This window comes from Tauraco erythrolophus, chromosome 17, assembly GCF_009769465.1.
Source record: "Tauraco erythrolophus isolate bTauEry1 chromosome 17, bTauEry1.pri, whole genome shotgun sequence".
Lineage (NCBI taxonomy): Eukaryota > Metazoa > Chordata > Aves > Musophagiformes > Musophagidae > Tauraco > Tauraco erythrolophus.
Genome location: NC_141481.1, coordinates 1270753 through 1288303, shown reverse-complemented (window position 1 = coordinate 1288303; position 17551 = coordinate 1270753). Strand labels below are relative to the sequence as shown.

At 36.0% G+C, this 17551-nt stretch overlaps 1 protein-coding gene across 8 annotated transcripts in view; it reads right to left on the bottom strand.

Annotated features, from left to right (window-relative positions):
* The window catches only part of RBFOX1 (RNA binding fox-1 homolog 1), a 284067-nt gene that overhangs the window by 76006 nt on the left and 190510 nt on the right, over nucleotides 1-17551 (bottom strand). For 7 of the 8 annotated variants that reach the window (XM_086622420.1, XM_086622424.1, XM_086622422.1 and 4 more), the window contains exons 5-7: nucleotides 15312-15404; nucleotides 13574-13634; nucleotides 7755-7808 (exon numbers count right to left, since the gene is read on the bottom strand). In XM_086622420.1, the coding sequence (XP_086478546.1) occupies nucleotides 7755-7808; nucleotides 13574-13634; nucleotides 15312-15404 (208 nt within the window). The remainder of the gene's footprint in view (nucleotides 1-7754; nucleotides 7809-13573; nucleotides 13635-15311; nucleotides 15405-17551) is intronic. The other variant, XM_086622427.1, reaches the window with a different exon arrangement.

Here is a 17551-nt window from a genome sequence, read left to right as displayed (position 1 = left end):
GAGATGGACTACAAAAGAATGCTCCTTCAAAAAAAAAAGCAGCCTTAAACACAACAAAGGTATGTACCTGAGATAAGCGAGACTATCAACTAGCAACTCTACTATCTGACTAGCAACTCAGCTGGACAGATCATTTGACTACAAAACTAAATGTCAAGATGTAATCTGAATACTTGAACTTGGTGGCCGTTGACTGTAATGCAAGAATGTGACCATCGTACTGCCCCTATAATCTTAATCATCTTGCTGTCATTTGGGTAGCATTTTGACATGTTGGATATAATAATAAAAAAATATAATATAAAATTTAAAAAAAGTGTTCATCTAAGGCAAAGTACAAGAAGACAGCAAGCATAATACTGCTCTCACAGGTGTTATCTTCATTGACAACCATGTGCAGCTCCATGACTTCCTGAGCCCAAAACAGCTTCTGTGTATTCAATAGTGGTCAGTGGATTTCCCTCCCATGAGCTAACTATAACGTACTTTTAGCATGGTAGAATAAGGTACTAAATCAAGTTGTAACCGTAACCACGTGTTTAATTATGATTATACCTGGTCCTGTATTCATCCACCAAGTCATGGAACATGTATTAAAGTAGAATTCAGGCTTACTCACACACAGGAATTTATCATTCCAAGCCTACCTCATACACATTGTTTAATCTTTGGGTCAGGCATTTTAAGAGGAGCAAGTTTACCTAAAGAAAAGAAGAGATTTTCATAATTGCTATCTGGCAGAACTACCACTGAGGAAATTTATTACCTGCAGTTCAAAGGGAAAAGCATTTTTTTTTGAGTTAGGACCTCAAAACAAGGAAAGGCATGTCGCTTCTTTGTAAAAAACATGCAAGGCATACAGAAGGAACAGAGGCTAGAGAAATTTTGCCATTCATTGTCCCTACTTCCTTCCTTACAATATCTATTTAAACAGACTTTTTCTGTTTTCTATGTATTACTTCATTTCTGCATGTGTTTTCTATCCCAGAACAGCTAATACAACAATTCCCCACCTTGGCTCCCTGCCTCAACTTTGTGCTTTGCACCCATGCCAGCTCTATCAACTTGGCACTGTTTTGTTATCGCAGAGTATTTGTCTACATACAGTAACTACTGATACGACTTCTAGAAAAATTTTCAGCGTCAGAGATCTGACCCATCACTGGAGGACGGTGTAAGGCTGCTGATACTGTACCACAGTGAGGATGCAGCACTAACTTACACTTAACAACTCCAGATCCATTGACTCCAAGCTGTCAGATAGGATCAGTGTGGTTTTGCTGTGTAGTGACCTAACTGACAGTAGCTCAAGTGGGATATCTCAGTAGTATTAACACAAGCTAATTCGCAGAAAACTCAAGACCTACATCTCAGCAGGACTGTACCAACAAGCAAACAGATCCAAACACTCCCCCTCAAACACCTCCCCTGTTTTGGAAGAAGTCCAACTTTCAGTAAATATGCAGCTTCTGTTTTTCCAGATTCTGTTTGTGCACAAATTCATCACAATCCATATCAAATGATTCCTCTACACGAGACTGTGGCCAAAATTCCCAAACTTTTATACTGAAGAAGCAGGAACTCCCTTCTTAATCATTCTCTATCTTCTGGTATAAAGCTCTAGTTACAATTCAAGATTTACAATGAAATGATCAAGTGTATGGAATTTCTTTTAGAGATCACACAGGAAGAGTATCAAAGCCTGTTTACTGTGCTATTAAATATACATCCCAACAGAAGAAACATGTTTAAAAAGGTAATACTGACAATATCTGTGATTTTGTCTTTAAAATGTGCAGACTTCAATACAATGATAAGTGTAGGTCGATTAACCTTGTTCCAGATTTAAATGTAGAACCAATTAACTAAATTAATATTTTAAAAAATAACGGTTGTTGGCATTATTCTTTGAATAATCCTTGTTGGGTTTCCATGATAGTATACATTTGAATTGAAACATAATTATAATGTAGCATAAAGCATAATTAATTCTGGAAGATTTTTTTGACTAAACAGCTAGTACAGATGTTGAATTCCATTTTTCTACTAGCTTTATTAATCTTTCATAAACCAGTATTTCCACTATAATGGCTTGTAACAGCTCCACAGAAGTTTAAGAAATGCATTTGCTGTTGTCAGAGGTGTTAATATAACCAGGATGTCAGCATTTGTATGATCAGACTTCACAATTTATGAAACAATAGTTAAAGCTTTGGTTTAGGCTTTGAAAAGAGGATCTATAAATAACAGATGTAATACTAAGCAATGATTATTTAATTTTTCTGTAGTTAGAAAGTTGCTTGAACTGTTTAGCTAACAATGTTGAGAAAATATTTATTTGGGAAAATCTACTTAGTCAATGGCTAAGTTCAAATCTAAGTTTAAGTAATCAAGTTGTAAAATGAATTAACCTATATAGTGACAGCAAATTTTCACTAGAATTATGCTTTACAGATATGGTACACTGAACTTTTACCCTAAGATTAGAATTGCTGTGCAAGCATATAATTCAGTTTCCCAAACTCCAAACACCTTCACTGAGAAGTGTTTCTAGGGTATTTGCTGAGCTTATGCAAGAGTCATTTAAATTCAAAGAGAAACACTAGAAAAATGCAATGAATCCCAGGTGCTCTTGCACTCCAGAAATAGATGCTTTAAGACATGAATAAAGAGAATTAGTTTTAGCAAACATACAGGAATCTTCTGCTGGATTTCTATTGTTTAAGTGCATGTTTTTATATCAAGTACTATGGTATTTCTTCACTTCTTCATTATATCTAATATTATATTTCAAAGTTTTAAACAAATTTATAAAAGGAAGTTTGTTATAAAATCTGCCTCTTGGAGGATACTGCTAGCTTCCAAAGTATGCTAAAAAGCCCCAGGCATCCAAAACTTCTCTACCTTCTGATGGTATATAAAACAGTCAAAACCACAAGTTCTTCCCCTATCTTTCATTTTAACTGATGGGGAAGATTCTCCAAGTCACCTTTGAACGATAACTACTAACTGCCCAAGAAACTTAGTGCCTACGATAGTCCTCACTGGGTTAACATTATGAAGTGAATACAACTACTCAGCTATGTAGGATGACTCTTGAAACTCGCTTCCGAAAAACTTCTAGCACTTCATGACTATTCAGGAAAAATAATACGTAATGAGTTGCTTACATAACAGGAGAATGGGATCTTTATTACTTGCCATTGAGCTGTGCTCCATGACTTGTTCTAATGCTGCTTCTTCGCTAGTCTTGTCTTTTCTTTCTCCACTGCCAACTTAAATTTTGAAATTTTTGAAATATTGCTTGTTTGTTATGATCAGACAAAAATATTTTCTAATGTGGGTCGCTGTGAATTCAACTGTTACCTGAAAGAAGATTCACTACATTTCTAGGTGATTTCTGTAACATCTTTTCCCTCAGCTCGCATACTGGAACTGTCAAAGATAAGCCTCTCCAACAGCTATGTGCCCTAAAATATATTTTCTGCCACTTACAATGACAAAGTCTTTTAAAATGGCCTGACTGTGTCTCAAACTATCTGCTTTAAAGGACTGATCTGTTGTAGTAATAAGAATGCAACGATATTCTACATTCAGCTAAGGAGAATGCAAGAGACTGCCCAAAAATTCATCATTCCAAAAACCAAAAGAGAAAAAAAAAAAAGACCTGCAATAACTGAAAGGAACAACATGAAACTTTGCTTTCAGACTGCCTGAGGCTGAAAGGAAGACTAGGTATTACAGACAAAATATACATTACATAAAAATAAACAAGCAAATAAAAAGGACATTATAATAAACGACAGAAACAAAGAACATGACAACTTAGGGTAAGACCGTACCAGAGTACTCCAAGGAAAGAAATCAAACTGCAAATCTGTATTTTGCCAGCCATAGACGAGCGTACGGGGGAAGATAACAGACTCTAGCTAAACATAGCAAAATTATGGGTCACTATGGGATGGATTTAAAATTGGACAGATATACAAATGAATGAAAAACTTGTCCCAGTTTACAGGAAGACTTTGTGAGATGAATCATACTGTGCTTCTTACAAATTTCCTCATTAGGACCTTCCTAACAACTTGCTAAATAGTTTACTGGAAAAGATAAGCTGAAATGGAAATGATAAGTTCATTAAGCATTTCTTTCACATAAGGAAGAAAAGCACCTTAAATAGTATTCTTTTATTTACTAGAAGGACACTATGTGGACAGAAGGAAATTTTCTTTTTTTTTAAGTTATCTATCAATTATGATATATGGAAAAGCAGAATTCTGTAAAATGCTGAAAAGGATAAATGAAAAAAAAAATCACCGTCCTTTTGTTTTCTATGGAATGTGATTTTAGAACTTCCCAGCGGAGGTGTGGGAAGGGCAGGAGGTGTACTGGTCAGCCAGCTCACCAGCACGTCCGCAGTCAGCAGCTGTCAGCGAGACTTGCTGGGCCTCGCGATTACAACAGCAGTCTTCAAACTGCACTTCATGAAGGTGTCACTGGAAATCCATATTAATGACCTAAATAGCCATATTTCTGGACCATTCTAATTTACCACAGCATGAGCATTTCCAAGTCAGAAAAACAGTCTTAGAAGGGCTACTCAGGAAGAAAAATCTATAGTGTCATGTGAATATATAGTATTTTCCGGTCCCCAAGTAATACTTTACTTACATAGTGTCTGTTGTGCATCTGCTATGTATCTCAGAGTCTCCATTTTTAGCTGTCATGTGTTTCCTCAATAAAGGTTTTCTTTCACAGAAGTGTACACTCAGAAAAAAAGCCGAGCTATAACAATCGTGTCACTGGTCCTACTGTTTACCATTATCTTCAAGGTTTTAGGGTTGATTTACATTGCGTTCCTCCCTATTTGACTTTAATTGTCTGCTTCAAGTTGTCAGGACATAACTATATCTCAGATTTGCATTGCATTAGGGGATCTCTTCCTTTCTCTATTGATCTTGTCTTTTGGAGTAATTTAACTCAATTCTAATTTTCTTTTGCATGCGGGGTGCTCTCTATCCAAGAAAGTGAGTTATGTGTATTCAAGTGGTGCATCTTATGAATCTTGTTAAGCTTTACCGCCTTATAGCCCGCACTGATGGAATATTTAATCACAGAAATGAGTTGGCAGATATGATGTACAATACGGTTAAGCCTTGCGGCGTGTGTCTTCACCGGCAATTGAGAAACGGGTGAATTTGCCATTCATCAGTGCCATCCTGACAGCTTTGTATAACCTTCTGGTTTTTTACTTATTTATGAAGATTAAAGGTACTTTAAATCAACAGTTTCTCTGCAAATGTATCATCTTTATTTCAGAAGTGGCCAAATTTTTCATCATTTATTAGGAGCTAAAGGAACTTCTTGTACTAACTATGAAAGAGTTGCTACAATTTTAACATGACAATTGTTGGAGACAATAATTAAATCAAATAACTAGAACTTGGACTGTCTTAAAAATCACATTTCTAATTTTATAATCCTCAAAAGTATAGCTGCTTCTTCTCCAAGTAAGATGGTGGGGGGAACTCAAAAGGAAAGATATGTCACAGAATTCTAATACGGCGGGCAAAAACTGCATTCCTCTTTAACTGTTCCATTTTCTAACGACTTTAAGAGATCTGCAGAGTTGTTCGTTTTTTTTTTTTTTTTGTAACTAAATTGCTTAAAACAAATTTTAAATGTCTGACTAAATATCTTTGAGTCAATACAGAAAATATGCATTTGATATGCATTTCAAAAAAAACCCCAAAATTCCTGCATGTATAAACAGAAAAAAATCTGAAATATGTGATAGATCTTGATAGAACTTTCTGCATAGGTGTGGTGGAGTGCATGTCATAATTCATAAAATTAAATTAATACTCTTCTAATGGTAATTAAAGATTCTCATTAAGAAGGGCAGACACCTCCCTTGTGTTGGCAATAAAAATGCACTTGGGACTTTAGGAGGTTATACAGAAAAATCAATAACCTGCCATTTTATAATTAAAAGACAAAATAAATGTTAGGGAAAAGTCCAGTAAATTAGGAAAATTACCTTCAGGAGAGATTGAAAATATTGATTTTAATTTACAAACTATGTGAACTCTTCATGCCCTACTTCATGAGACAATTATAAGTCAGATTGTTAATTCTGCATACGTATTAGAAAATTGATTACTGTACTATGGGAATATTATTATATTTGTCATTAACACAAAGTCATTCATATAAAATGACTAATAACTCTGACTTTCTAATTTATGCAGGTTCAGGGCTGGTTCACTAACTACTCAAACGAGATCAATGTTAAATTCCTGTTTTCAATGTAGGCATACATCAAGGAAGGAAATAAATTTTGCCTACACTAAATATTGCAATTCCATGAATGCCAAGTTAGTACTTTTATTATACTGTGCCACTTTTACCCTAACTGGAACATTTTAATCTATCTTAGTAGATGGCACTGGATGTATTACAGGCAGCTTTCTTAAAATGAATATCTGTTTGTAACAGTAGTCTTATTTAATAATTTTTCTCTCTTGAAGTTCCTTGAACTAACGAAAGTTTTTCAGCTCTGTCTAGTGGAGGCTTGAATATCTCCATGAATGGAGATTCCCCAGTTTCTGTGGAGGCTTGAATATCTCCATGAATGGAGATTCCCCAGCTTCTGTGGGCAATCTCTTCCCACACTTCACCATCACCTGTGAAGAATGCTTTCCTAGCAGCTGTTCTTTACTTGCAGTATTACTTGCTGTACAATTACCTCTTTATTCTCAATTACCTAAGTGTGTAACAATAAATAAATATTTTTGGTTTTTAAACCATGATTAGGTATTTGTACACAGCATACACACACCTAGACAACTGAAAAACAGATCCAAATGGAAAACTGAAAGAGTTTCTCATGAAAGTCATAGAAGACTCATATACGATTTTGGAACCTAAGAAAGGAAGGCAATTTTATCACCTATTAGAAACATTTGGATTTACAGTGATTATTTGTCTTAGATGTAAATTATTAGGTTTCATAAAATGGGTTTTTAGGACTTGCTAGCGATTAAGTTTATGGGCAGGATTCAAATCCCTCAACTAAGTTTTGGAGTTCAACTATGTTTGTTTTCAATACTGTTGCTGAAGCACATTAAGAAACTGTTGCTAGCCATGACTGACTTCCAGCAGAAAAAGATAGTATCTCATTAACTCCAAACTGTAACCAGGATCAGAATTTGGTCCCAGTGAGGACTCAAGTGATAATATAGATTTAAAATGCAAAAATTTTAAGAAACTGAATAACTAAATATAACATTTAAAGAAAAACGTTCAAGAAAAAAATTATGAACACAGTTACTCTATACCTATGTGTGTATATGTATATACACTAAGTATATATTTATAGATGGATTTTTTTGTTGTTGCTCACTAGGCTTAATTAATTCCTGGAGGAAAGTGACTGTACTGAAAGATAAAATAAAATTAAAGATAAATAAAATATAAATAAAATAAAAACTCATGTAAGACAGGGACATTGCAGTACATTTCATGTTATACTATCTACTCTCCAATAACAAGGTATTCAAATATCTTGTACATGAACTTTAGTATGTCCAGGCAACTTAAAATTCTGCATTACAGATCTATAAATGACTTGCAAATAATGTGACTCAAATAAAGAAAACGAACCTCGCATCAAACACATATTCTGTATTTTTGCATGTTTTAAAGAATACTGAAATAAAATATGGTATAGACAACTTTAGCGTAATCCTTACCTGCATAGAATTCTGGACTATAAACTGCACCAACAACTGGATTTAATTTCCAGCCTGCAGCAAACATAAAAAGAGAAGGGAGTTAATATCGCAATTAGTGATAATCATAGTGATTTTTTAATTTTATTTTTGTATAGAGTTAGACATACAAAATGGTTAAAAAAAAGGTCATTTTAATGAAAGTTTTCTAGGCACCTTAGATTACTGATCTTTATAAGTAATGAAGCAAGGCATCCGCTGGTTATGTAGTACTGGAGTAAATTATCAGGTGAATTACTTTGGCTGCGATGGACAGTTGCCATGGACCTATTCCCTTAAGTTATGGAATTAAGTCAGAACTAGTTCAGGTATCCCTATAGCATGGAGTACCAGAGCAGATCAGTTCTTTTTTGTTACTTTAACTCTTTTACAAGCCAAAGAGGCCAAAATAGTTCATTTGCTGGACATAAATGTTTCTGATAAGCATATGTTAGTGTAGGTTACAAGGCAACCAAACAATCCGAGCATTTTGATTCTGCTCGAGGAAAAGTGAAAGTGTACACACTGTCTGGAAATCTCTATTGTGAACTTGAAAGAGATTTGCACCCTGCAGGATCCCAGTCAAACGCCAGAGACTTTTTTTCCATTCGCATTTGTACGTCAGACTGTCTGCACTGAAACAGGACGATCACAGGCACGTACCAGGAATGCCCATCCCGCAGTTACAGCCGAGAAATGCTGTTAGCCTGTTGCCATAAGGTAGCTGGTACGTAAGGAAACGCTGCAGTCACGTTCTGCAAAGCTCTGCAGTGGTACAAACGTAACCACTGCCCTTGCCTAAACGACCAGTGTGCTCCAACAGCTGGCATAAAACCAGAGCACAGAACGAGTAGATATTCTGTATCGTGTGTTCTGGCCAAACTCCAAACAATTGCTGCCACATCTTCACACCGATGCGGCGTTTCCAGGTAAGCCTGGAGCGCACCGGCTCGCTGCAGAAGGAGGGCCTCAGTTCAAAGCACATGTGATTCTAAAGACAACAACGCTGAAGGAATGGAAGGGAAAGGGGTAAGAGAATGGCAGGAGAAAACCCTGGCAAGCTCACTAGCGTTCTCCACTGTGGTAAAGTGCCAATTATCATCGTGTTTTGCTCAGCCACAGGTGGATCTACTCCCAGATAATTTCCAACTCCACAGAACATCCCCCCACCCATACTCTTTTTTTTTTTTTTCCTTTTCTTTTTTAAGTGTTTGAACAATAAGTTGAGCTACTGGGACTGAAAAATTAGGGGTTTTCCAAAAGCACATTTGAATCAGAGGAGTGGGAAGCACCATTTGTAAATGGGAATAAAAAAATCCACCTGAGGAAGAGCATCTTTTAAACTCAAGAACTACAGTACTTTAAATAGATCCTGTGACAATGCTGCTGGAAACAAAACACAATCAAGACAGGGGCAATAAGGCTTCTCAAAATCAAAAGAGCCAGCATTAGAAGAATTTAAATGCAAACTGCGTTTAGGCTTGTTTCTGCCTCAACCATATCATGTAATACAAAAGCACAGTAGAAGACCATAAAATCATAATGCACTATAAAACTGAAAAAGTGTAATAACACAAAAGAAAACTATTCCTACCCATGAAAACAGTGCTATCTCTATCTGATGCACAGTAATCATTTACCAGCAATTAACTGTTCATAACAGAATTGAGGGGTGTTTTTGAAAAGCAACTCGTTAATACGTTTAAACAGAGTAAAGAGCAGCATTGCATGCAATCCGCTCTGCAGGAGTAACCGCAGTTGCTGTATGTACCTAAAAGACAATTATGGAAACTGAAAAACGGCCAACCGAGAAGCACTAAAATGACTTTCCTCCTGAAAATGTCACAGGATTTTTACCTGACTGTTCAATTTTATATATTACAGGATTGCGTTTAGGAACGTCATGTTATAACAAATACTCTTAGCCAAATTGTGTCTGACAGAAAAGCCTCCAAATATTGAGACTTTCAGTAAAAGTCTAACTTTTTATAGCTTAGTGAATAGTTGATATTTCAAATTTATTACTTCCTCAAAAGACCACTGATAAATGCCTTCCAAAATGAAAGATTGGACTGAATTTCAGATCCGTCAGCTTTTGCTGTCAAAGAAGCTGACAGACACCTCTCAGCATCTAAGTCACACTAACAGTGCCGCGATTTGTCTGAGAGAAAGAACAACTCTCGGAAGACGCAGATTGCTCTTTGCAGCTGAAAGCCACTCTCATCTTTCAGTTCCTTACCTCTCTCCCAGTGACAGCTGTCTCATCTACCTTTTTGAAGTTTATACAGGAAATACTTCATTCATCGGGAAAATAACAGTAATTAAACTTAACTTTATCTTGTCAGCTACCGATGTGCTGGGCCATGGCTGTGTGGGTTAATCAAGTGTGATAGGAGTTGATGTATCCGAGTGAGCAGCTGCCACGTAACTCTACTTCAGCAGCTGCAGGAGACAAGTTCTCTGCAGTGGGTGTGATTTTGTGCATTTTTCTTACTGTCACAATATTAATCCCCTCCTCAAGCTGAAACTAGAAAAGCTCAAAACTTCAAAATCAAACAAGGGAGCAAACAATCCCTCTGCCTGCCCCAAAACCCCACCCCGGACAGTCATCGAAAGAAATCCAGGTTGAGCGTGTTAAAGGGAAGGAAACACTCACACTGCGCAGCGTAACAAGCTTTGGTGGAAACTGGGGCACAGCAATGCAGGGAGGATTATTTTCACTTCATAGGGCAGACAAGCATCCGTGGCCGGAGGAATGTCTCGGTGCGAAAGAAGCCCTGTGACACTGTTTGCTTTCCTCGTGTTTGCAAACAGAGGGGAGGAAAGGGGAGTGGGAGGGAATCGAGCAGTGGTAATAGTCACTAGTTGTGATTTTGAATCCAAGTTTAGATCAATAGAAGGCTCAAACTCAAGACACTGCAAGTATAAACATTAAAACATATGTATCTCTCTACTGATCTCTGTTTCATGTTCCTCATTCATCGCTGCAGTTCTCTGGACTTACTTTCACATAATTCTCTATTCCCTACAACACTTGGATCAGCACCCTGAATTGCAACATGGGCATCAGAAGAAAGTATAACTGTGAACAGAATAGGTCGGAACATCTAAAAAGGTCTCTGAAATATTTTTTTCCAACAAGTAGAGTTTCTGACACTGAATTTATTTGCAAAGAAAAGGCAGTTCCGTCTCCAAAGTACATGAGGTCAGCCACCAAAATCATTCCGTCTGATAACAAACTTGCACAAAAAAGAAAAAAAAAGCTCTTCCAGCAACTGAGCAGTTATTAACTGCTCATTTCGGGAACCATCAAAAGTCACCGGAAAGCAAACTTATTTCAAAAACCATCTAGGACACAAAAGCAAACCATTTACTTGAATGAAGCTGCATATATTAAAAAAAAGTCCAGGATTTTGTGCTTTAAGATCTACTGACTTTTGCAATAATATCTACGACATGAGCCCTGTTATCAAACAACCAGCAATACTCAGAAATGAAAGACAAAACAGAGTGTATCTTCTTTTAAACTACAATAAACATTAGTGCCTGATGTTTTCATACAATACCACTTGTGCCCCAACCGTATTTTTAAAATCTGCAAATAACATGTCAGTCATTACATGCTTCTTGAAAAATAAAGCCACACTTGAAAAAAAGTAGTTCTGAAGAGACAGGCACGTGCACACAAAAGTTTCTGGCTATCTGCGTCAAAAGCATCTTGCAAACGTTCCTATGATTGCAGAAGAACACAGAAGAACTAGCTTTATATTTGATTTAAAAGATGATACCTTTAGTTTAGACAACAATAATCTTTAATAAACAGCTATAGTACTGGCTAATTCCTGACAAACTGATACAGAACTAGAATCATACCAAGTCAGGATGGCTGATCATAGAAGCACTTGGCATGTCTACACTTCATTCCTTGTCGCTTGTAATGATTATGCACACAAATGATGATTGTCTTTGTGTGTTTATTTTAGGGAATCTCAGACATCAAAAAAAAAAAAATTTAAAAATGTATGAACTACAACCAGAGTTTGCCTTGGTAGATGTCCATCAAAAGGTGTGCAAAAGAACATCCTGCATGCAACACATTGGATGTATAGTTTTGCAAACATAAATGCCAGTTTTTATGCACTAAACAGGAGGTTTCATACGTTTGGTGAGATCTAGTCCAGATGGAAGAGGATGGAAAATGACAAACAAAACACTTCAAGTGGGAAACACTTAATAGCAGATTTTCATCATTTTAGTTTTGGATATTGACAAATGATAATGTAATGATAAGTAATCCTGCGGTGCAGGACACAGTGGTGAACCTCCCCTAAAACCCGATTTCCAAAATCTCATATCTCTGTTTCCAGCATTCCCTTCCTTCAGCACTGGATGTGCTGATACGTAACGTATTATTTGCTAATTAACAGTTTTATAGCCTTAGGATAATACGAATACAAAATGTTAATAATTTATAACAAAACTACTTTTATCCTTTTATCATTATAATATAGCAAAGTACATAGTATCTAATGCCTATAGTTAATTTAACTCCTTATTGGAACAAAATCTTATGTGATCCAGTCAAGCTTTGTGTCTCTCTCACTAGATTCACTAACATGTTTTTAAAGCCAGTAAAAACAAAGCAGATTTTCCCATCTGCATCATTTGCCAACTTCTGTGTTTACATATAAAACGAGGAAGACAACAATTTCTGAGAAAGCATGAGGAACTTCAGACTCTTCTTCTCCAGATCATTTTATCACATTATCACATGTCAAATTAAAATCTTCACTATATTTTATTTTTACTACGATTAACCTTTAAAAAAATAAAGCCATTGTTTGCCCTGGGTTTTAGAAAAACCTCACTAATGAGAGATCCATTATACTTCAAAAAAGAAAAGACTCTACCTGTGGAAACCTTTACTGATGTACGTGCAGATTTCATTTGCTTTCTGCTGAATGGGAAAAACTAAATTAAATTGAAAAGCAAATAATTATAACTATACAGTCTAGTAAAACTGGAAAATATAATTGCAATTAACTTCAATTGATATATTAAGGTTTGACATTGTTGAGTCAGGAACCCGTTAGTATTTTCTGAACTAGCAAACGCAAACAACTCAAGCACGTGATCACACATTGCCAAAGGAAACATTTTTACAGTGTATCGCTTCCAAACTCCTCAAACATCTATGGATTATTTTTCTATCATTCATGTACAATCTCATGCCAACTTAGGTCAGTATTAGAATGAATTTTTTAAGATAGCTAGGAATTCAGATTTTTCCAGGGAAAAAATGCTGAAAGCAGCTCCCATTTACAGTTTGCCCTTTACTTCTAACAAATTGTGGAAGGAAGACACAGAAAACTGTCCCTGACTAGATGCATGTCTTGGTACTAAGAAGTGACTCATGCCTGACAAAGACATTCTTCTTACTGGTCTCCCTACCTACATCACCCAAGCCAAATTGAATCCTCCGACCAGATCACTCATCGCAACATCAACACTGCACAACGCTAGCAGAGAACAACGCTTTCCTATACTAAGCCACTGTGGTTTAACACTCAGATTCCCATCAGGCAAAATGATGCATGCTCTGCTCACATGGCTGTGAATTAGCTGAACCGTACACAGAAGGAATTTCTGCCCTGTCATATCATGTTTTAGGTCGCTGGACAGAACCTGAGCCCAAGCAGATGCAGGACACTCGCAAGGAGAGGAGTCCACCCGTACAGCAGAAGAGTGAGGTTTCACATGCGTTGACACTAAAACAAAGCACTGAGATCTCATGCACTTACCATTCGTGTAAGGGTTGACGGTCTTTTTATTTGTCATTACACGTGCTGTTGCATTATTTACCTAAGCACATAGAACACTGGATTAGAAAGGGTTACAGGGAGGGTCCGTGTTACTATTAAACGCATGCATTATTACTGCTATTAGTCATGTAAAAATAAAATGCAATTTAATTTATAGACAGCAACAGATGCATAACAAAATCATACTGTTTATAATTACATTTACTTTCATAACCATTTTAATTTACAAATCATTTCAATAAAGCAACATCATATCATTTAAAGTTTAATAAAAAGACATTAGAAGCAAATTAAAAGGTATTGCATAATTTAAGACTTAAGAGCATGCTTGTATTCCATGATAACACTGATACAATAAATACTCAAAACAGAAAAAAAGAGTATATGAAGGAACATGCAGTGGAGTAGAAGGGAAAGAGACAAGGTACAAGGAAACAAAGAAAATGTCAAAAAAAGGGACAAACGAATTTTAGCAGTGTGCAACATAACCCTTTAGAAGAGAAGTACCATTGGAAAAGCAACATCTAGCATTCAACACTTGGAACAAGAGCCTTTTTCATTGCAAGAATTAACAAAATCATTCAAGCTTTAAAATCACAGCTAACAAAAGGATAAAAAGAGGGTGCATTATTTAACACAATATGGAGTTAACAATCTGAGTAAGATGTGCACGAAGTCATATCCTCAATCCAATCAGTGCCTCCCAGGCTTGCTTAAAACGTACACTCAATTACAGGCGTACCAATATAGAAAAAAATGTAGCATCAAGAAAACTTAATACAACAAGTCAAAAAAATTCACGTGGTATATCAGCGCTAAATACGTGAAACGGCAGATGGACTTCTCCACTTACCATTCAGCACCATCGCCAGCATGGGTATGTATACAGTTACCATGGTTACTGAGAGTTTGGTGAGGGCCCTAAGCGCTACCGTCGAAGGGGGAAAATGAAAAGGCAAAATATGCAACATCTTACTCAAAAGACGACAGCATTTTCAATTGGTATTTTTTTTTATTCTAACAAATACGACTGAGGCAGTATTGAAGGGGATCCAGTGGTACTAAACCGCATTTGTCTTGGTTTTTCCATAGATACGAACGGCTCAGGCCATCCAGCCAAAGCAGCCTGACAGTTTCATTAAAAATTAAATATTAATATTGGTCAGTCTATAGTCTGGCTTTGTTTCTTTTTCTTGTACATCTTTTGGATGCTTCTTTCCCAATCTGAATTTTTTGAAAGCCACTGTGGATCCCGCATCAACCCTGCAGCAAAAAAAAAAAAAAAAAAAAACCAAAACAAAACAGAAAAAAACCCAATCTTTTGTTTGTTTTTGTTTTGTCTGTCACACTTTTTTTTTGTTGTTCTCAATTTTTTTTTTCTTTTTTTTGTTGGCTGGTTTTTGGAATCTACTGCACCCATTGATTTACAAAACATCCAAAATAATAACTTCAAAATATTAAAGCTTTCATTTTTTTTTCAATTCTGTCATCCACCTTTCAGCAATAATGATAATAATAATAATAATTACAAAAGAAATAATAATAAAAAACCCAAGTAAGGCCAGATTCTCTCTCTTTATATATAAATATATATATAAACAATGGGAAGGGGAAAGGGGAACACACAGAAGACACCAATGATGCATCTGAAACAACAAATGAGAGTGAAGCAGACATTTATAAAAAAGATGAAAAGGAAAATATTTTGAACATGCACCTCGATTTTACGGCCCTCTACCACGGTGCCGTGTAATTTCTCCCTCGCCCTGTCCGCATCAGCACTATTTTCGAAAGTTACGAAACCAAATCCCTGCATGCAGGAGGGAGAAGGGGGGAAAACAACATGCACATTATTATTTCAGTCAACGACCACTTGTTTGCTTATGTTCTCTCTCTTTAATTTAATATTTTCTTGTCCTTGCTTCATTTCTGTAACATGCAAATTAGAAAAATTATAATTGTATTGAGATGTGCAATAATAAGCGACAAATGTGAACAAATTTTTTCTGTCATCAGTTAGAAAATACCCTCTGAGAAATTCAAAGAATGATACCAAAAATACCTTTCTACATGTCACTACAGAGGAAAATAAATCTAACAATAAGAAAATGAAATTAAAATAAATTACAGTGTCTTCACATAGAAAAAAATGAACTAATGAGAAAAGAAAATGAACCACATTTTAATGACATGCAGATACCTCAACGAAATAAAAAACATGTGCACAAAATTCAACACTGAATGTCAATATACTCTAAAACATTGCCTACTTAATCATGCTGTCGTGATCATAAGAAACACTGTTCCCATGCAACACTAGGGTAACTTAAACTTTTGTCAAACTATACAGCCTTTACTTATTTTTTTATAAAAGAAAGAAAAGAAAAGAAAACCACCAACAAAACAAAAGTACTTTTAGAACAAAGTATAAACTTTCTCGTATTAACAGATCAAATAAAAAAATCACATGATGTGAATAGAAAAAGAAACTTTGATAAAGGAATAAGAATGCAAATGTTTTGAATAAGTTTAACTGGTTCAGTTACTATTTATGTATATTACTTTCCCCGTATAGAACATGCAAGTGGTAAAACTCCAGAATCCCGTGGTAGTGGGACAGGAGAACACTCGACAAATATGAAATTCTGCTTATGACAAATGCTTTGCTTTATAACATTAGGCTAAACAAACATTTCCAATCCTACTAAAATTCTTTTTATTGTGCTAAGTTAAACACTGTTTACAGTGGTAAATCATTTTGAAAAAAATCAGACATTGAAAAATATTTTAGAAGCATACACCAACCCTTTGAAGTAATCCATTAGCACTACAATGCCTTGGCATGCTTTCCCAAAGTTATCCAAACAAATGAGCTTCTACATCCTTGGCCTTCCATAACAAGAAACATTTGCAGGTTATATGTGGCCGTTCACAACTAGGCATTGCTGCACACCTTTGAACTCCTACTACAACCTTCTTCTTTATTGTTACTTTAGCTCGAGCTGCGAGTTAAGGCTTTCCTCTGCTCTGTGCACCGGCAATAAGCCGTGCATCATGTCTCCTTCCCCAGTCCATGCGCTAAGCTTTGCAATCAGCAGTCACCTGCTTACTCTCTGCAATCCTACCATGTACATCGTGACTGAGTTAAAAAAAAAAAAAAAAGGAAGAGAAAAAGGAAGGGAAGATACTTATACATTTATTTATAAATTTTATGCAAAGAGGAGATCAAGTATGAAACTAAGGCAAAACTGACACCAAGCATTGAGAAAAACAATGGACGTGAACTACAAAACTAATTCATTGACAATCAATAAAAAAAGTTAAAAAACTATCAGGATTATCATACAGGTTATTTGGGTTATTTTACCTACACAAAGAATACATTTACTTACGCCAGTTTATAACAGAAAAAGTGACATTCATATACAGTAGCAGTTTATGCACCATTCTTTTCAAAGTAGCTTAAAAACATTGTTGCTCTTTTTTTTCTCTTTTAAAGTCACACTGAAGCCTGAGCTCAGAAGTGCTCCATCAGCAGTTCCACTTCTAGCTGAAGCCATTCTAAACCACCTGATTCCACACATTTTCTCCACTCTATCCTCCACAATTTTAGCACAAAGCCACGACCTCGCTTGTTATGAGACACTGAGGATGTAACTCTCCTTTCCCCAAACCACCAGGAACGCTGAGAAAAAGTAAATCCTCCTTCTCAGTACTAATCCCCTTCTGTTTTCGATGCCTACATGGGCTTTTCTTATACCTAAACCCATCCTCAACTTGAAACTTTTATTTCTTTTTCAACTGCTCCCTCACATCTTGTAAAAGCTCTGTAGAAAAAAAGCTTACAATTTAAGATGCCATTAAAAATATTTCACAGCATAAAATATCTGAAACCATTGACCCAATGAGCCTAGCTCCATGCAATAGTATGAATTCCCCAATTCGTTTCTTTTCTCC